Genomic DNA, 22034 nt, shown 5'->3' with positions numbered 1-22034 from the left:
ACCAGCCTAGGCAACGTAGTGAGACTGCATCTCTAAAGTAAAAGTACACAGTTATATTCTTTAAAACCTTCAGAGAACTCAACCTTCCATGGCCCAAGGTCTTTCCCTTGGTCCGAATTGCTCTCCAGCCTTTCCTTGCTAGACCACACCAGCCCCCCAAAATAATTGCTAGTAGAACTATGAGAATTCTCTACTCTGCATGGGCAACAGAAGACTGCAGTGAAGTTATTTCAGACATTATTTCAGAATTCAACCTTGGCTGCAGGTCTCACAACTTGAAAAGCACAAAAGTTACTTACAATAAAAATCTACTTCACCTGGAGATTTTAACCTGGGGCTCTCTAGGAGGGTTATGGCTACTTCTACTGATTCATCCAGGTTGTCAGAGAAGCAGGGGAAAGCTGGCAGTCTCAGGCCTCGCCCAGATCCCACACAAACCGAAGGGCTGGTCTCACTCCCACCACGTCCCCCGCAACAGCCCTGAGCCTGTTTCTAGGCAGAGGGCTTTCCGCCTCCCAGCTGTGAAAGAAGAGGGCTTTAGTTTTCCCCCCACCTGTGAAGACTGCAAGCGGGATTCACATCCTCCCCTGAGTTCTGGCCTAGGAGGCTTCTCGCCCCAATCAAACTGTTAACGAAGTTCAGCTAGGAAGTCCTTCTCTAGGGTAGGGTTTTCCCCATGCTCCTCTAGCCTCCCTCCTGATGGATCCCTGTGGTGCCAGGCAGTGATGGGCTATTTGGGGGTTCAGCGAGTTCCCAGGGACTCCCTGCTGCCTCCTCCACCCCTGTATCTCACTTGGCTGCACTCTCTAACTTGCCTCAGCTCCAGGTAAAGTTCAGACATCTCCCGCCAACAGAACTTCAGCTTTTCCAGTGTGTGCGTGTGCTCCGGAAAGGAGGGTCTCCCTTTGCCACTTCCGCCGTTGGGGCACTCACAGCATGTGGGGTGACTCCCTGGCCCTACGGGAGCAGTCTGCTTTTTTTCAGGGAATCTGTGGGTCCTCTCTCAAAATATTTTTTTTTACATATTAAAAGCAGCTGTGTAGCTGTCTGTCCTCCAAGACCTCATCAACTTGCCTCCTATTTGTCCTCTGGGACCTCATCCATTTTCTTGTGCTGTGAGGCATCTGGGACCTCAGCCTCCTTTTCCTCTTTGGAGCCTCTGGTTCCTCAGCCACTTCCTCTACATCGCTGGTCTCTGGCCCCTCAACGGCTACTTTCACATGAATCTCCTCTGGTCCTTCAGTAATCTCCACTCACCGCCTCTGGGACTTCAATCACCTCCTCTGCCTGGGTCTCCTCTTGTACATCAGCCACCTCCAGTTGACTGGCCTATTCTACCTCGACTGATTCCTTCACCTCAGTGTCCTCTGGGACCTCAGCCACCTCCTCTATTCATGTGGCCTCTGGGACCTCAACCACCATCTTCACATGCACCACGTGGACAATTTTGAAATTGGAAGACTTCCCTGAGCTGTGACGTCTTGGAAAAGTATCTAACATATTTTATGTTCCATGCCCAGTGTCTCCCCCTCTCCCCGCCACCCTCATTTCCATAGTGTTTCCCTTCATCAACATTCACAGTCCTCTCAAAAAATAAAACAAGAGAAAAATGAAGCCGCTGGTGATATGGTTTGTCCTTACCAAATACCATGTTAAAATGTGACCCCCAATGTTCAGGGTGAGGCCTGGCGGGAAGAGTTTGGGTAATGAGGCAAAATCCCTCATGAATGACTTGGTGACCTCCCACTAGTAATGAGTGAGTTCTTGTTCTATGACTTCCCATGAGAGCTGGGCTGGTTGTTTAAAAGAGCCTGGCATCTCTTGCTCACTTTCTCACCCTGTGACATGCCAGCCCCCACTTCACCCTTCAACATGAGTGGAACCTTCCTGAGTTCCTTACCAGATAAAGATACTAGTGACATGCTTCTTGTACAGTCTGTGGAATCACGAGCCAAACAAACCTCTTTTCTTTATAAATTACCCAGCCTCAGGTATTCCTTTATATTAATAGTCATGCAAAACAGACCAACACAGATGGAGAAATGGTACTTTACATAGTAGAAGCTATAACTTAAAGTGCATTGATCAGGAAGACCAGTAAGTACCAAGCCAAATAACTCTCAGACACCTCCTCAAAGATCCAAGCCTGGGGAGTTACCAGTTTCTCTAGAATACATGGAAGTGAGAAATGCCAAGGCTGGCTAAAAGTCTCGACGTGGAACAATGCCCAAACCACATACCCCACCTTGCAGAGAAGATACACTTGTGTCAAGACCCTAGAGTTAGACTCCCACACAATAATAGTGGGAGACTTTAACACTCCACTGTCAATATTAGACAGATCAATGAGAGAGAAAATTAACAAGATATTCAGGACTTGAACTGAGCTCTGGACCAAGCAGACCTAATAGACATCTACAGAACTCTCCACCCCAAATCAACAGAGTATACATTATTCCCAGCACCACATCACACTTGTTCTAAAATTGACCACATAATTGAAAGTAAAACCCTCCTCAGCAAATGCAAAAGAACTCAAATCATAACAATCAGTCTCTCAGACCACAGTGCAATCAAATTAGAACTCAGGATTAAGAAACTCACCCAAAACCACACAACAACATAAAAACCGAACAACTTTCTCCTGAATGACTACTGGGTAAATAACGAAATTAAGGCAGAAATAAATAAGTTCTTTGAAACCAATGAGAACAAAGATATTTGTACCAGAATCTCTGAGAGTGAGCTAACGCAGTGTTTAGAGGGAAATTTATAGCACTAAATGCCCATAGGAGAAAGTGGGAAAGATCTAAAATTGACATCCTAACATCATAATTAAAATGCAAAAAAAACCCCAAAAAAACAAAACTAGAGAAGCAAGAGCAAACAAATTCAAAACCTACTAGAAGACAAGAAATAACTAAGATCAGAGCAGAACTGAAAGATACACACACACACACACACACACACGCACACACACACACCCCTTCAAAAAATCAATGAACCCAGGAGCTGGCTTTTTGTAAAGATTAACAAAGAAGAAAGCCCGCTAGCCAGACTAATAGAGAAGAAAAGAGAGAAGAATCAAATAGATGCAATAAAAAATGATAAAGGAGATATTACCACTAATCCACAGAAATGCAAACTATCATCAGAAAATACTATAAACACCTCTATGCAAAGAAACCAGAAAATCTAGAAGAAATGGAAAAATTCCTGGACACATACACTCTCCCAAGTCTAAACCACAAAGAAGTTGAATCTCAGAGAGAGATCCAAGATGGCTGATCACTAGCAGCTCAGGATTGTAGCCCCCAGTGAAAGCGCAAAGAACGAGAGGACGCCACACCTTCACATGAATTCTTGTTGCTCACGCACCAGGAGATTCCCAGCGGAGGAGCCCCACGGGTCGCCAGCGCGACTCCTGTGACTGGCGAGGCGGTTTTGCCGGCGCCTCAGAGCGTCGGTTCTTGGTGCAGAGTCAGAAAAGCACCATCAATCTTAACGCCGCTGATTGAGTCGGCGCAGTGGGTTGCTCAGATTTCGGCGCTGAGAATCAGTAAGTTGGACGTCCACTCAGAAACCCAATTACAAAGACGGTAATTATAAAGACCACAGATGGATAAATCTACAACAAAGGGAAGAAAACAGCCAAAAAAGGCTGAGAATACCTGAGATCAGAATGCCTCTCCCTCAGCAGGGGATCCCAGTTCCTCATCAGCAACGAAACAAGGCTTGATGGAGAACGAGTGTGTTCCAATTACAGAAGCAGGCTTCAAAATGTGGATAATGAGAAACTTCTGTGAATTAAAAGAACTTGTTCTAACCCAATCCAAAGAAACTAAGAACTTTGAAAAAAGGTTTGACGAAATGTTAACAAGAATACACAATTTAGAGAGGAATATAAGTGAATTGATGGAGCTGAAAAACACAATACGAGAACTACGTGAAGTATGCACAAGTTTTAACAGCCGAATTGATAAAGCCGAAGAAAGGATATCAGCGGTCGAAGACCAACCAATGAAATAAAACAAGAAGACAAGATTAGAGAAAAAAGGATAAAAAGGAACGAGCAAAGTCTCCAAGAAATATGGGACTATGTGAAAAGACCTAACCTACACTTGATAGGTGTACCTGAATGTGATGAAGAGAATGAATCCAAGCTGGAAAATATGCTTCAGGATACTATTCAGGAAAAATTTCCCAACCTAGTAAGGCAGGATAATATTCAACTCCAGGTAATACAGAGAACACCACAAAGATATTCCTCAAGAAGAGCAACTCCAAGGCACATAATCGTCAGATTCACCAGGGTTGAAATGAAGGAGAAAATACTAAGGGCAGCCAGAGAGAAAGGTCAGGTTGCCCACAGAGGGAAGCCTATCAGACTTACAGCAGATCTCTCAGCAGAAACCCTACAAGCCAGAAGAGAGTGGGGACCAATATTCAACATCCTTAAAGAAAAGAACTTTCAACCAAGAATTTCACATCCAGCCAAACTAAGCTTCATAAGTGAAGGAAAAATAAAGTTTTTTGTGAACAAGCAAGCACTCAGAGATTTCATCACCACCAGGCCTGCTTTACAAGAGCTTCTGAAAGAAACACTACACATAGAAAGGAACAAACAGTATCAGGCTTTCTAAAAAATACCAAAAAGTAAAGAGCATCAATATAATGAATAATTTACATCAACTAATGGGCAAAACAGCCAGCTAATATTAAATGGCAGTATTAAACTCACATATATCATTATTAATTCTGAATTTAAATTGACTAAATTCCCCAATCCAAAGACAGGCAATTTGGATAAAAAACTAAAACCCATCTGTATGCTGCATCCAGACCCATCTCACATTTAAGGATACACAAAGACTCAAAACAAGGGATGGAGAAAGATTTACCAACCAAACAGAGAGCAAACATAAATAAATAAAAAGCAGAAGTTACAATTTTTGCCTCTGATAAAATAGTCGTTAAAGCAACAAAGATCAAAAGAAGCAAAGAAGGACATTATATAATGATAAAAGGATCAATGCAACAACAAGAAGAGCTAAAGATCCTAAATATATACGCACCCAATACAGGAATACCCAGACATACAAGACTAATAAAGAGACTTAGACTCCCACACAATAATAGTGGGAAACTTCAACATCAATATTAGGCAGATCGATGAGACAGAAAATTAACAACGATATCCAGGACTTGAACTCAGATCTGGAACAAGTAAATGTAATTAACATTTATAGAACTCTCCACTTTAAATACACAAAATATACACTCTTATCAGTACCACATCATATCAACTTAGAAGTTTAAACGAAATGTTGGCTGGCTCCTTGTTTGTTATTCTCTTCCCTCATTTTCTTTCATGTCTCCATTATTAAGGACAATTATAGGCATACCCATATTTAGACTGCATTCTAGCCCGGGCAATAAAGCAATACCCCCATCCTCTCTCCCTATTCCTCTTTCTCTTTCTTCTTCTTCTTTATTCTTTTTCTTATTATTCTTTTTTTTTTCTCAAAAAAAAAAGTTGAATCTCTGAATAGACCAATAACAAGTTCTGAAATGGAGGCAGTAATTAATAGCCTACCAACCACAAACAGCCCAGGACCACACAGATTCACAACCAAATTTTACCAGAGGTACAAAGAGGAGCTAGTACCATTTCTTCTGAAACTATTCCAAAAATAGAAAAAGAGGAACTCCTTGCTAACTCATTTTATGAGGCCAGCATCATCCTGATACCAAAACCTAGCAGACACACAATGAAAAAAGAAAATTTCAGGCCAACATCCCTGATGAACATCAATGTGAAAATCCTTAATAAAATACTGGCAAACTGAATCCAGCAGCACATCAAAAAGATTATCCACCATGATCAAGTCAGTTTCATCTCTGGGATGCAAGACTGTTCAATATACACAAATCAATAAATGTAATCCATCACATAAACAGGACCAATGACAAAAACCACATGATAATCTCAATAGACCCAGAAAAGGCCTTCTATAAAATTCAGCACCTGTTCATGCTAAAAACTCTCCATAAATTAGGTATTGATAGTACATTATCTCAAAATGATAAGAGCTATTAATGACAAACTCACAGCTAATATCATACTGAATGGGCAAAAACCGGAAGTATTCCCTTCGAAAACTAGCACTAGACAAGGATGCCCTCTCTCACCACTCCTATTCCACATAGTATTGGATGTTCTGGCCAGGGAAATCAGGCAAGAGAAACAAATAAAGCGTCTTCAAATAGGAAAAGAGGAAGTCAAATTGTCTGTGTTTGCAAATGACATGATTATATATTTAGAAAGCTCCATCATTTCAGCCCCAAATCTCTTTAAGCTGATAGGCAACTTCAGCAAAGTCTCAGGATACAAAATAAATGTGCAAAAATCACAAGCATTCCTATACACCCATAACAGACAAGCAGAGAGCCAAATCATGAGTGAACTCCCATTCACAATTGCTACAAAGGGAATAAAATACCTACAAATACAAGTTAAATGAGATGGAAGGACCTCTTCAAGGAGAGCTAACCACTGCTTAAGGAAGTAAGAGAGGACACAAAACAGATGGAAAAACATTCCACGCTCATGAATAGGAAGAATCAATATTATGAAAATGGCCATACTGCCCAAAGTAATTTATAGATTCAACACTATCCCCATCAAGCTACCGTTGACTCTCTTCACAGAATTAGAAAAAACTACTTTAAATTTCATATAAAACCAAAGAAGAGCCTGTATAGTGAAGACAATTCCGAGCAAAAAGAACTGGAGGCATCATGCTACCTGACTTCAAACTATGCTACAAGCTGTAGTAACCAAAACAGCATGATACTGGTACCAAAACAGATATATAGACCAGCAGAACAGAACAGAGCCCTCAGAAATAATGCTACATGTCTACAACCATCTGATCTTCAACAACCCTGACAAAAATAAGCAATGGGGAAAAATTCCCTTTTTAATAAATAGTGTTGGAAAAACTGGCTAGCCACATGCAGAAAATAGAAACTGGACCCCTTCCTTACACCTTATACAAAAATTAACTCAAGGTGGATTAAAGACTTAAACATAAGACCTGAAACCATAAAAACCCTAGAAAGAAACCTAGGCAATACCATTCAGGACATAGGCATGGGCAAAGACTTCATGACTAAAACCCCAAAAGCAATGGCAACAAAAGCCAAAATTGACAAACGGGATCTAATTCAACTAAAGAGCTTCTGCACAGCAAAAGAAACAATCATCAGAGTGAGAAGGCAACCTACAAAATCCACAAGGAACTCAAAGACATTTACAAGAAAAAAACAACCCCATTAAAAAGTGGGCAAAGGATATGTACAGACACTTCTCAAAAGAAAATATTTATGCAGCCAACAAACATATGAAAAGATCTCATCATCACTGGTCATTAGAGAAATGCAAATTAAAACCACAATGAGATACCATCTCACACCAGTTAGGATGGCGATCATTAAAAAATCAGGAAACAACAGATGCTGGAGAGGATGTGGAGAAATAGGAACTTTTTATACTGTTGGTGGGAGTGTAAATTAGTTCAAACATTGCAGAAGACAGTGTGGCAATTCCTCAAGGATCTAGAACCAGAAATACCATTTGACCCAGCAATCCCATTTATATCCTTTGGGTATAATGCTTTTATACCCAAAGGATTACAAATCATTCTACTATAAAGACACATGCACATGTACGTTTATTGCAGTACTATTCACAATAGCAAAGACTTGGAACCAACCCAAATGCCCATCAATGATAGGCTGGATAAAGAAAATGTGGCACATATATACCATGGAATACTATGCAGCCATAAAAAGGGATGAATTCATGTCCTCGGCAGGGACATGGATGAAGCTGGAAACCATCATTGTCAGCAAAGTAACACAGGAACAGAAAACCAAACACCTTATGTTTTCACTCCTAAGTGGGAGTTGAACAATGAGAACACATGGACACAGGGAGGGGAACATCATACACCAGGGCCTGTTGGAGGGTGGGGGGCTAGAGGAGGGATAGGATTCGGAGAAATATCTAATGTAGATGATGGGTTGATGGGTGCCGCAAACCACCATGGCGTGTATATACCTATGTAACAAACCTATGCAAAACAAATTGTTTTGTACAGGTATCCCAGAACTTAACGTATATTCAAAAAAAAAAATCTAACTATTGATTAATGAATATAACAGCTTATTTTATTTTTCTGAATAAATTGCTTATCAGTTTTATTTTCACATTTTTTTTCCACTTCCATCATTTCTGCTTTCTCTAAGTTCCTTTTTTCTACTTGTTTGGAACTCTGTCCTCCACGTTGGAGGTTGTCTTTAAACATTTGGTGACCCTGGGCTGCCTGTTCTTGCCTAAGTGTGACTCACTGAAACATGAAGGGGAACTCTGAGGGAGTGAGTGAGGCTTGTTCACAGAAGGGCTCACAACGAGGTTGTTGCACAGCAAAGTGGCTCTTAAATTGGGGCAGGACTCCAAGGTGTCAGAATGTGGAGGTCTCTTCTCTGGAGCCATTCAGTTATCCAGAGAGAATGTGTCAATCCTCCTACTGTCAGTGGGGGTGTGCAATGGATGGGTGGAGAGAGCTGGGGTGTGCCTGCTGTAGGAGGAAGAAGGGGGTCCATCCTCCCCTTATACAGGCCATTTAGTCCCCCTGTTTTTAGTCCCATGCCTCATGCCCACCTTCTGTAGATTTGGCTCTCCCCATCCTCAGCACCTAGAGTCCTACGAGACCAAGTGCCTTCTGCTTGTTAGTTTCCTCGTCTGCAGGGAGCTAAGTAGTAATCCCCAGGTCTGCCAAGTCAGTGCCTGCTCCTCTCCCTCTTCCAGATATTTGTGGGACTCTCTCATCCATGTTTGTCTCTTCCCTCATTTTATCCGCTTATGAGTTTATACATTCTTGATTCCTTTATTGCCATTTCAGTGGAGTTTTGGAAGGGAGAAGTGAGCAATCTGCCATTCTTACTCAGAAGTGGGCTGCATTTTAAAAACAAGATTGGCTGCATTGCTCAAAGATAAGGGAGGGTTTAGGAAAACCAATTTGTGTGCAAGACATACTTTTTCATGCATAAATGTATGCATGCTTTGCACATGAAGCTCCTGTGAGAGGGGCCAGCCCATGACATTTTCAGATGGTGGACATAGGACCTACCTCACTGAGTTGCTATGAGGATTAGATGAGCTAATACAAGTAAAATGCTTAGCACAGGGCCTGGCATTTGAGTTCTCAAGGGATAGCAGTGATGATTATTCTGATCGCTTTGGGATGAACTTGACTAAGGGCTCTGGGGACTTAGGAGGACTTCTGTCCATCCTCTTTTGTGCCCGGAAGGAAGCAGCACATTCTGCAGGCTTCTCCTGGGAAGCCCACCTACCCGCGGATCTCAGAGTTCTTCGGAGTGTAAGAAGGCAATGGGGAAATCCCTCCAGTCTTGGCCACTCTGACACTGCATAATTGGCATAAATGAGGCATCCCAGCTCAGCCAGGAATGTTCTTGTTTCTTGGAATGAACCTGTCCTCTTGCAAACAAGTGGCCTCGTATTCCTATGCAACGTTAATCCTCAAGGGTGAAGTCCAAGCTGGTTTATCCACGGAGCTACCAAGGCCAGTGGTGATAGTGAGCAACGAGGCACTAAATTTCTTCTCCTAAAATACTAAGGATCTGTTCCACACACTCACAGTCACAGTACAAGAAGGTGTTCTGTATTAGACCAGCAAAGGAAACCAGTCGAAGTGCAAAGACAGTTTCAGACCTAAGTCCTGTTTCCTGTGGAAAAGTGAAACCGAAAGGAAGCATACTGGTAGGACAGAGCAAGCATCCCCGAAGGTGCAGCATTTTACAAGTTTCAGTTCTGATTCAGCAGGTTTGTATGGGGCCTGGGAATCCATTTTTTAACAAGCTCCCCTGTGGGAGGGGTTCTGATGCAGAGTGTTGGAGGGCTGCCGGTATTCTGAGATAACACTGGATGGTATCTGCCAAGATTCAATCGCAGACATATTACAATATCCTACTTGACAAATATTGAATCTTCTGGAGCTATCCCCTCTGATTTAATTTTTCTCCCATGTTTTTCATCTCCTAGTGAATGCAGAGTGACTACCGGAGTGTTTGCCTGCTACTACTTACGCCTTCCTACTCACGCCTTCCCTCACAGAGTGCCCATCAGGCTTCCCACGCAGAAATAAGCCAGTCGTGGTAATGGACCTATGCAAACTCTGGAGGAAACTCCCTGCAGTTTACATAAACAATCAACTGGGCTTCCTGATTTTTAACCCTCAGTTTCAGGGTGAGAGTGTCAAGAGGTGAGACCAGATAATGAAAGAGCTTGGTGCTAGAGACTTCTGGAGTTCCGCTTATCTGGTTCTCTCCTTCCTGGGCCCCCAGGACGATTATAGTTTCCTTTTCCCTCCTGGACAAAAGTCACTAACTTTGGGGAGCAGCTATAGCTTTTAAATTTTCTAAATATGCTTACTAGCCGGTTGAGATTACTAGCCAGTTGAGATTACTAGTGATAAACAACAAAACTAGAAAACAAGTCGTCTTTAACGACATCAAGCCAAATACATATTTATTATAAACAGGTCAATTTTTCTTACTGAAGAACTTGCTTTCAGATGTGGGTTTTTAATAGGTTAGATTTATTATGACTTTATCTCATTGTTTTAAATCAACATTAAATTTTATATTGTTTTATTTTATTTTCATGTCTGCTCTGTCTCCTGCTGGTGATATTATTTTTCCACTTATGGTATGGTAGTTTCCTTTTAAAATAAATGTTTATGTGTAAAAGTGAATGTACTCGAAGAAAAACCTCAAAATAATTTTACAGGTGGTATGTGGATATGCCAAAAAATCAAGAAGTTCGTAGAGAATGGCTCAAGTTTGGGAAACATAACTTTATTTCAACCAACAAAAATCTCAAAATCGCTTAAAACTGAAGTATACCTTGGGTATTTCTAATTTGAATAAAAGCTTTGACTATGCTCATTTATTTAGTAAATTATAAGCCTTCTGCTAGATATCTGCTTTAAACTCCATTATCTCCTACCCGTATATTGGTGCTAGATATACACTGAATAATTATTGATAAGTTTTTCCACAGTCCTCTATTGGACTTAGTCCTTTGCTGGACTGTTTGTATTGTGTGTGCAAATATTTTTCTTTTAAACCTTTTCTTGAGTCGTTGCAATTACACTGGAACTCCAGAATAAATAGCTAGATACTCGGAGGAGAGTTTTTGTTTCGTTTTTTTTTTTTTTTTTTTTTTTTTTTTTTTTTTTTTTTTTTTTTTTAAAGGCCTGTCAAGAGATCCAACACGATCCAAACACAGGTCTTTCAAAGGGCAGAACACCAGCAGAGGAGGGATGCCTCCTTGAGCGCGAAGTCTTGGCGTCAGTCCTTAGGTGAAGGTCTCATGGTTTTTCTGTGCCCCTCCACGCCGCGGTGGCTGAAAGGAGAAGTAAATTTGCATATTGATGTAAAATACGACGGTGAGCTATGATCATCATTTATATAACTTCATGCACTTTGGCTAATTCTATCATGTTTCCGAAAGATCCAAGAAATGTCCTCTGTGTATATTGGGGAGCAACCCTAGGGCTGGCTCTCCAAGGCTGGAGCCTCCCCGGGGTAGGCTCGCTCCTCCAGGGCTGCGGCTTCCATGGACCCAGCAGGCCACTTTCCTCTCTCCCAGGTAGGAGCCGCCAGCGCGCATCTCCCTGAAGCCTGCTCTCCGCACCACGCCCAGGCGGGCAGAAACCCTCCGCACAGGTCCGGGGGAGCGCAGTGCCCAGGCTGGGGTGCGGGCAGGTCTTCGCGGGGTGGGAAACCTGGGTTAAGGCCGACCCGGCTCCTCCGCTGGCCTCTTCGCGGAGAGGGTGGAGAACAGGAATCTACAAAAGACTCCCGCGTCCCATTGGACGGACGGCGTGTTGACTATTTAATATTCATGACGCCTCGTGATTCTGCAGGGCACCGGCCTCGTCACGCATGGCGTAGGGGGCGGGAACGAGGTAAAGCCTCCTCTGATTGGTTGCCCTCTGAGGAAAATGCTGCCTCCCATTGGTGGGCGTGAAGTCATTTACACTTGGGCGGGAGATTTGAATACCCACTTTCTGTGTTTCGGGATGTGCCGGCGAGGACCCAGGTCGCTTTTTCCAATCCCCGCCCCCCCACCATTCCCCATCGTGTAATTGCTTTATTTTACACGTATTAGTCCTTTTCCAGGACACAATCATAAAGAACACATTCCGAGCACTGTATTCGTTTGGAAGTTCCAATCCGCTCATTTTACAGATGGAGAAACTAAGAGCCACCGTGGGAAGACTTGAAATCCGGCTCCTGACTCCCAACTGTGAGTTTGGCCACCGCCCCGGGCTACAGAGCGCTCCCCGAGCGTCCCATTCCCACGGCTCCGCCGGCTCCAGGCTCGCCTGGGTCCTGGCCTCTCACGCCACTTCCAGGCTCCTCCTTCTTACCCCCAACTCCGGCCACGGCAACCCCAGGAATCCCTCACCCCCTCCACCTGCAGCGCCGGGTGTCTGGCGTGGTGGTGCCGGGCCTGCGACTGCGAGGCCCTGGAGGCATCACCCAGCCCAACCCTACTTTATACCCGGGAATTCCGAGACCCGGGGTACTGCGCGCCCCGAGATGATCCAGCCCGGGGGAGGGCCCAGGCTAGACGCAGGGAGTCTCCTGACTTCCAGCCCGGAGCTTTGGCTGCTGTCTTCTGCTTGGTGCCCCGCGTCTTCGCGGTAGGTCGAGACGGCCGGAGCATCTGGCCTACCCTTCCCACACGCCACACTCCTGCTTCTCTGGCTCTGGGGTCCGCGGAATTGGCGCCTGCGCCAAGCCTTTGGCAAGGCTGCTCGGTGGCGGAACCGCCCTCTCTGCCCAGGCAACGCGTCAGTCGTTGTCATGGAGACTCCGATGTTTACCTCCCTTGTTCTGCAAGAGCTGGAAGTTCCAATTGGGGTAAGGAGGCTCCCATCTCGAGCTGCGTAGTGGTTCTGTGTGGCGCTGAGGTAAGTAAACCTCGACCCCACCCCACCGACCCCTACCCGCAACCCTTTCCTCTGACCAAATCCTTATGCCCTTGGGATGAGCCCTAATTTAGGTCCCCAGCTCTCTGAGGGCTACTGAGACTTACCCAGGAGTCTTGGGTTAAATGTGGGCCCCGCACTCAGATAAATTTGGTAGAGACCGTAAAAGGGACTTGGCTAGGAAGACATGGAGAAACTCCTTGTCTGAGTGGGCTGAGTGGGCTGAGCTTCTCAGCCTGGTCAATATCCGACTCTAGTTTCATTCTTGTATGTGTGAAGGCTTCAGAGACCGAGAGACCCTTTAAGGGCAAGGGCTCAGGCTTTGGGGTAGAGACGGGAGTGGGGGCAGATTTCAGCTCTGTCTGAGGAAGACAGTTCTCACAGTCCTTCAGAGTTGTATGCAGATGAAGTGGGTAATTTTAGCGTTTCTGCTGCCACCAGCCTCTGCCAGCTGGCTTCTCATGTGTTTCTCTCCTTTTCTTTGTCCTGGAAGTTTTGAGATTCTTTTATGTGTTGAACAGGTTCAATACCCAGTTGTCAGTTTACACATGTCACGTTAGTTCTTTTTTTATTTTTGAGATGGAGTCTTGCTCCATCACCCAGGCTGGAGTGCAGTGGTGCGATCTCAGCGCATTGCAACCTCTACCTCCCAGGTTCAAAAAATCCTCTTGCCTCAGCCTCCCCAGCAGCTGGAACTACAAGTGCACACCCCCACACCCAGCTAATTTTTGTATTTTTAGTAGAGACGGGATTTCAACATATTGGCCAGGCTGGTCTCAAACTCCTGACCTTGTGATCCACTTGCTTCATTCTCCCAGAGTGCTGGGATTACAGGCCTGAGCCACCACACCTGGCTTTTTTTTTTTTTTTTTTTTTTTTAAATGAAAACATGTCTGTGTTCATCTGTTTGGCAGAACATTACTCCATGACCCTGCAATTCTAATGAGTTATAAAAATGTATACATGTGTTCACCAAAAGATATGCTAGAGAATATTAATAGCATTCTCATTATGGCCCTAGAGTGTAAACAACCCAAATATCCATAAACAGTAGAAAAAACAGCTAGATTTTATTCATATAATGGCACTGACCCAGCAATGAGAACAAACCAACTACAATTATATAGTCAATACAGATGAATTTTACAAACATAATGATGAATGAAAAAGTCAGATACAAAAATAATACACACCATGTGATTCCCTTTATGTTAAATTAAAAAACAGCAAAATGGATTTGTAGTGTTAAAAGTCAGGATACTGGTTACCCTCAGGGGCTTGGGGTGGAGGGACTGGAAAGAGATTAGAGATGGTGGTGATGCCCATTTCTTGATTTGGGTGCCAGCTACACAGATGTGTTCATTTCGTGTACAGATTATGATTTATGCAATTTTCCATATGTATGTCACACTTTAATAAAAATTGACATTTTTATTTTCACTTAAACTGAAAAAGTCTGCTTTCGATTAGGGCTTTGGAAACCTCGAATGGCTAAACTATTCCAACCTCCGCCCAAGTTCCTGCCCTCAGAGTGGCATATTGCTAACAAGAACCAGTACCACAGAGCAGATGCCCAGAGGTCCCGATCAGAACGCCTGGTCGCAGAAAGCCAGAGGCTTGTGGATGAAATCGAAAAGACCACAAGAAAATCTCAAAGCGATGTGAACAAGAAACTAGGTAAGACATGCTTGGCACGTTTGTGAACACACTAGGATGAGGCTGTTGAATTTAGCTATAGCATCAAGTTCAGTTGCAGCAACATATTATTCTTGAAATATCAGAGAAAATCATGTGTAGCCTCCAAATTCTATGTTTAAGTTCGCTGCCCTAAGATAGACACAAGGTAACCCAGTCTGATTTTCAGCCACCCATCATTTATTTATTCGTTGATTTGATACACAGTTATCAAGCATCTATGGGCATCTATATAGTACATACTAGGTATATCACAGGGAATGATCAGAATCTCTACTTTTTAGGGGCTTCTAGCTTGAAGAGAATAAAGATACAAAAATTAATAATCAGAAAACAGTCATCCCTTGTATCCACGGGTTTAGCCAATTGTAGGTCCAAAATATTTGGGCTTACAATAAAAGATAACAATACAACAATTAAAAATACAGATAAAACCAATACAGTTCAACAACTATTTACATAGTATTTGCATTGTATTTGGTATCATAAGTAACCTGGAGATGATTAAAAGTGTAGTGGCTGGGTGTGGTAGAATGTGCTGGTGGTCCCAGTGCTTGGAGGGCTGAGGCAGGAGGATCCCATGAGCCCAGGAATTAGAGACCACCCTGGGTGATATAGCAAGATCCTGTTTCTTAAAAAAAAAAAAAAAAAAAAAAAAAAAGAGAAAGAAAGAAAAAGAAAGAGAGAAAGAGTGGACGGGAGGATGTGCATAGGTTACATACAAACACTACACCATTTTGTGTAAGAGGCTTGAGCATCCATGGATTTTGGTATCTGTCAGGGATTCTGGAACAAATCCTCCGAGGATACCAAGGGACACTTGTGTAACCAGATTGATGCTGGGGTAGGGGAACAAAGACAGGGGTGGAGTAGACATGAAGAGTTGGAAAAGTTTTCCTAGAGAAGAACATCTACTTGAGTCTTAAAAGAAGACTAATTTTCTCTTGGCAATTCCATACTTAAAACCATATTTATTTATATCTTTATTTATTTTAATTTCTTGAGACAGAGTCTCGCTCCATCACCCAGGCTGGAGTACAGTGGCACAATCTTGGCTCATGGCAATCTCTGTCTCTGAGGTTCAAGCACTTCTCCTGCCTCAGCCTCCCAAGTAGCTGGGATTACAGGAGTGCGCCATCACACCCGGCTAATTTTTGCATTTTTAGTAGAGATGAGGTTTCACCATGTTGGCCAGGCTAGTCTTGAACTCCTGACCTCAGGTGATCCGCCTGCCTTGGCCTCCAAAAGTGCTGGGATTACAGGCGTGAGCCACCGCACCGGGCCTAAAACAGTATTCAAAAGGTAGTGTTCTTTAGCAAAGATCTCAGGAAAGCACATTAAAAAAAAAATAAAAGTTAATTTCCTTAAATAATCAAAACAAAGACGTAAAACAAAACAAACAACTGATATCTCCCAAATGCCAAAAAGGGATTAACCAGAGGTCACCAACTCAGCTATCTATAGGGACCAAGCAGGCAGCACTGGGGTTGAGTATAAGACATGAGGGTGTAGTAGGGACTGTAGGGACCTGGAGAACATGTGCTCCACCTAAGGTAGAAGTTGCTACTCTATTTCAACCTATTTCTTCCAAGAAAGAATATGGGCCCAGTGTTGCCTAATTGTCTGATTTTTTTCAAGAAAATCTGGAAAGCTGAAATTTACTCACTTTTGAAACATTGGTAATTAATTTAATGTATTTATAACACTGGGCTAGCTGAACAAAGACATTTATGGATCAAATCTGGTCTGAGGACTGTAGTTTTCTAACTTCCAATAACCCAAACCTTCATTCAGGCCAGGAATAATGTTAAATGACAGACTCTCCTAATAGGCTGATCCTTATATTGATATCACCTTGTAGATAGGCCTGTTGTAAATAATTATGCAAATAGGTAGGTATTAAAAATGAGAAGGCATCATTCTTTTTTTTTTTTTTTTTTGAGACGGAGTTTCGCTCTTTTTTTTTTTTTTTTTTTTGAGACGGAGTTTCGCTCTTGTTACCCAGGCTGGAGTGCAATGGCGCGATCTCGGCTCACCGCAACCTCCGCCTCCTGGGTTCAGGCAATTCTCCTGCCTCAGCCTCCTGAGTAGCTGGGATTACAGGCACGCGCCACCATGCCCAGCTAATTTTTTGTATTTTTAGTAGAGACGGGGTTTCACCACGTTGACCAGGATGGTCTCGATCTCTCGACCTTGTGATCCACCCGCCTCGGCCTCCCAAAGTGCTGGGATTACAGGCTTGAGCCACCGCGCCCGGCTGGAGTTTCGCTCTTGTTACCCAGGCTGGAGTACGATGGCGCGATCTCGGCTCACTGCAACCTCCGCCTCCTGGGTTCAGGCAATTCTCCTGCCTCAGCCTCCTGAGTAGCTGGGATTACAGGCACGTGCCACCATGCCCAGCTAATTTTTTGTATTTTTAGTAGAGATGAGGTTTCACCACGTTGACCAGGATGGTCTCGATCTCTCGACCTTGTGATCCACCCGCCTCGGCCTCCCAAAGTGCTAGGATTACAGGCGTGAGCCACCACAGCCAGCCGGCATCATTCATTTTTTTACAATACTGTGTTTAGGTAGATATAGGAAAAAAGCAAACCTTCATTGATCCATTGAATCATTTAAAAAATTAGCCATTAAAAGCATCAAATACGTAGGAATAAATCTAGCAAAAGATGTGCAAATGTTTTGCACCGAAAAACAATTTTTGCAAGAAATTAAAGAAGTTCTTAGTAAATGCAGGGATTTATGAGCTACTGGATTGGAAAATCTAGTATTTAAAAATGTTGATTTCCCTCCAGAATTAATCTATAGATTCAAGGCAATGGCAATGAAAATCTCAGCAGGTTTTATAGTGAAATTGGCAAACCACTTCTAAAATTCATATGGAATTGCAAAGGGTCAAGAATAGACACAACTATCTTTTTTTTTTTTTTTTTTTTTTTTTTTTTAAAGACGGGGTTTCACCATGTTGGTCAGGCTGGTCTTGAACTCCCAACCTCAGGTGATCCACCCGCCTTTGCCTCCAAAGTGCTTGGATTACAGGCGTGAGCCACCACACCCGGCCAGACACAACTATCTTAAAGAAGAGCACAGTTGGAAGACTTCTACCATAAGAACTAAGAGCTGTGACAAAGCTATGGTAATTGAGATAGTGAAGTATAGGTGAGGATAGACCAGTTGACAAATAAAACATGATAGAGTCCAGAAACAAACCCACACACATTTGTTCATCTGAGTTTGACAAAAGTAACACCGCAGTGTAATGAGAAAAGGATAGCCTTTTCAATGAATTGGCCAATTGGATATTCATATGAAAAAAATGATATCCCAACCCCTACCTCATATTCTCTCTCTCTCTTGTTCTCTCTCTCTTGTTCTCTCTCTCTCTCTCTACCGCCTATCTGTCTATCAACAAATCTAACTGGAGTCCATATCTAAATGGGAAAGATGAAACAATAACACTTTAGGGGAGAACATCTTGATGATCTTTATGACTTGGAGAAGGCAAAGATTTGATACATTCTTAAGCAGGACCAAAAAGAACCATTTATGGGAAAGAAAAACAATAAATTAGACTATATTAAAATGAAGAACTTTTGTTTAACAAAAACACCCCATCAAAAGGCTGAAAAGCACAGAGTAGAAGATATTCACAATATATGTACCTGACAAATGATTCTTATCCAAAATATATAAATAACTTTTAAGAACACGAAAGAAAAAGGCAGAGAATTCAATCAACAAACGGACAAAAAATGGACAGACACCTTTCAAGAGCGGAAATTCAAACAGCTGATTAACATGTGAAGAGGTGCTCTAATTTTGTGAGTCATCAGGGACATACAAATTAAAATCAAGTTGAGATGCCATTATACAGCCATGGAATGGCTACAATTAAAAAGAAGGAAGAGAACAAGAAGGAGAGAGAAGAGGATGTGGAGCAACTGGAACTCTCATACGCTGCTGGTGGAAATATAAATTGCTATAATCCCTTTGGAAAGCTTTGGCAGTATCAACTATAGTTGAAGATATGCATATCTTTCACCTGGTCATTCTAACTTTAGAGTTTTTTCATACAGGAATTCATACATGTGTTTACTAAAGATACATGCTGCAATGGCTAAAGGAGTACCATTTGTCCTGGCTCTAAATTAGAAACTACCCACATGCCCATCAACAGCAGGTCGGATAAATATGTTACGCTTTACAGCAAAGAGAAGGAGTGACCTATAGCTATATACAGCACTACAGATGAATCCTACAAATGTATTAAGATGTTGAGCAAAATAAATGACACACAAATGAGTACATGCCATATTATTCTACTTATGTAAAGTAAAACAAACCAAATGAAAAGGAAAAATTATACTGTTAGAAGTCAACATTGGTATATGAACTGGTATGATATGATAGGAACTGGAAGGGGTCATGAGAGATCTCCTAGGATGCCAGTTATATTCTATTTCTTTAGTTGGGTCTTTGTTATATGTGTGTGTTCACTATGAAAATACATTGAGTTTTATGGTATTTGTACTTTTCTATAGGTTTTTGATATTTCAATAAAAATTTAAAAATAACTTGTAAGTACCTGTGATGGTGCTGATGATATAGACATTCCAGACTGGCGCTTGCCCTTGGGGAGCTTGCAGTCTGAAAGTAGAGATAAGTCCAGTACAGGATACCCAAGATATGCTCTGATTTGTTCCATAAGTGGCACCGATAAAGCACTGTCAGATTGGAGGAGAGGGCAAATCACTTCCGATTGGTCACATCCAATGACTACTCAATTTGCCAGTCTAATGTTCACTTAGTCTTCGTCCATCTTGACTTCTCCACAATACTGGATGCTTTTGGAATTCTGTGGCACAAATTTTTCCTGATTCATTTCCTTTCTCTCTGGACGTGTCTTCCTCTTCTCTATTGTTGATGCTTTTCCCATTCATTTCCTGTTGGTGTTCTTTAGTGTTTTGTTCTTAGCTTTTTCTTCTCTTCCCTCTATGCAATTTCTTGATGATCTCATTAGGAATTTTTTCACTATTTTCTTTGTGTTATTGGTTTGCAGAAAGAAATCTTCTGCGTTTAGGTAGAAATCTCATGAGAACTTTTTGGGGAAATAGAGAACTACTTGCTATATATTGCCACATATATTCCTTCAGGCACCTCAAAATAAATACATCCTAAGATGAACTCACCCCGTCCTTCAAAACTTGCTTCTGCTTCTGTAGTTCCCTATCCTGGTTAATGGGACCAGAGCTCATTCATCATTCATTCATCCTTCAAGGAGGTCTCACCCTGTGCTAGATGCTTAGGAGTGTAAAGTTGAAGAAGACTGTTATATTCTACTCTGTAAAAGAGACACAACACAAGCAAAAAGACAAGTAACTAAAATTATTCTAAGTTGCTGGCCTAGATGAAGGCAATAGCAGCAAAGATGGAGAGAAAAGGTGCTTGATAAAATGTATGTTGGCTTTATGAATGAATTTTAATAACAGAAGCCAAGGAGATAGCTTGGACAAAATAATAAAGGCAGGATGAATGTGACATTTATGGGGAATGAGTAGAGAGGTCCAAATTGATGTATAGAGTACATGAGGAAGAGCAGCATGATAAAGATGAGAGGTAGATGAGGTAGGGCCAAGTCTGAGGAAGATCTTGAATTTGGAAGGTTCAGTTCAGTGGGTAGCCTGTTAGAATTTAAGAGGTAAAGCAGGCCGGGCGCGGTGGCTCAAGCCTGTAATCCCAGCACTTTGGGAGGCCGAGGCGGGTGGATCACGAGGTCGAGAGATCGAGACTATCCTGGTCAACATGGTGAAACCCCGTCTCTACTAAAAATACAAAAAAATTAGCTGGGCATGGTGACTCGTGCCTGTAATCCCAGCTACTCAGGAGGCTGAGGCAGGAGAATTGCCTGAACCCAGGAGGTGGAGGTTGCGGTGAGCCGAGATCGCGCCATTGCACTCCAGCCTAGGTAACAAGAGCGAAACTCTGTCTCAAAAAAAGAAAAAAGAAAAAAAAAAAAAAAGAGGTAAAGCTAGAAATTTGGAAGTAATCACATAAAGGTGTTGGTTAAGGGGAGCCATAAGGGTAGATTAGATTACCCAAAGAATATATTGAAAGAGAAGAAAAGGGCACATGAGATGAAGTGGGTCAAGAGAAGAGCTGAGGAACAGTTCAGGTGGAAGGACTAAAAGATGAAACCAAGGTTATGAAAGCCAAAAAATGAGGTTCCATAGGCAAGGAAGTCTTCTATTGTATCAGTGGTTGTCTAAATGTCAAAGAGGCTGAGAGTTGAGCCATAATAAATTTGGACTGGTGACTTGATTTTGGTGACCTTTGAGCTAAGAGGTGTCCAGTAGGATAGCGGAGGGTATACAGTGGTGGTGAAAATCAGTTACAAGGTATCAATGGGAAGATGCTCATCCACATGGTGGACTGAGTACATGCATTTGCCTTCTCTTCCTTTTAGAATTTCAACAAAATATCAGTAAATAACGAACAACAGTAAAACTAACAGAATAACAATAAAGCTATGCCTCAAGCATGAGAGAGATTCACACACACACACACACACACACACACACACACACACGGAGGAAGCAACAGTAGACAAATGATGAAATCAAGATTTTAGAAAGCAAAGGTCAAGTGATAACAGACCTAGGGATTGCAGAAAGTCAGGGTGGGTAGAGAACAATACGAATTCAGCTGATTTATGCTGCAGAAATCTCGCAATGCTCAACATTGGATGCACCCAGTTACTTCTGAAGCTGGAAGGTCAAGATAGAACCAGAAACAAGATTGGCTGAAAGTCCTTATAAAGAACTCCCTCGTCACTCTGGCTCTCCCTCACTCCAGTAGAAGGTTAAAGATTAAAGAGTTCAATGAATGTCTACTTAATGATTCATTCATTCCTATGTCTACATAGTAATTCTTCTAGCTGGTTCCCAGAACACTGGTAGACAGGCTTCTGCCCTCAGACAGGAGATTGGAGGAGTTCTCTGTGGAGAAAGTAACTGTCCCCAAAGGAAAGATCTATAGATATGAACATGTGGGGATTCTCTAGCAAGATGCCAGGGTCTCACCTGATCACTCTATACAGTAAAGCATTCTGGCTGACAAGCACTGTCCCTATAGACAATTTTCAGGTAGCACTTTAGCATCTCAGTCTAAATCAGATGATGATTGCCAAATATTTGAGGAAAGCCACTAACATGGCAGATACTGAAACAAATAATCAAATACACAGAAACTCAG

The 22034-nt window shown here is 42.4% G+C and overlaps 1 protein-coding gene across 2 annotated transcripts in view; it reads left to right on the top strand.

Annotated features, from left to right (window-relative positions):
* Positions 1 to 9836: 9836 nt before the first annotated feature.
* TEKT1 (tektin 1) overlaps positions 9837 to 22034 on the top strand; it is a 35427-nt gene continuing 23229 nt past the window's right edge. The window contains exons 1-5 of one of the 2 annotated variants that reach the window (XM_074388104.1): positions 9837 to 9910; positions 10130 to 10242; positions 11741 to 11817; positions 12343 to 13070; positions 14559 to 14765. In XM_074388104.1, coding sequence (XP_074244205.1) covers positions 14576 to 14765 — 190 coding nt within the window. In that variant the 5' untranslated portion in view covers positions 9837 to 9910; positions 10130 to 10242; positions 11741 to 11817; positions 12343 to 13070; positions 14559 to 14575. Of the gene's footprint in view, positions 9911 to 10129; positions 10350 to 11740; positions 11818 to 12342; positions 13071 to 14558; positions 14766 to 22034 lie in introns of both variants that reach the window. The other variant, XM_010339751.3, reaches the window with a different exon arrangement.

The sequence above is a fragment of the Saimiri boliviensis genome, chromosome 17 (genome assembly GCF_048565385.1).
Source record: "Saimiri boliviensis isolate mSaiBol1 chromosome 17, mSaiBol1.pri, whole genome shotgun sequence".
NCBI classification, from domain to species: Eukaryota; Metazoa; Chordata; class Mammalia; order Primates; family Cebidae; genus Saimiri; species Saimiri boliviensis.
Note: the sequence above shows the minus strand (reverse complement) of the source record. Positions and strands in the feature narration are given on the sequence as shown.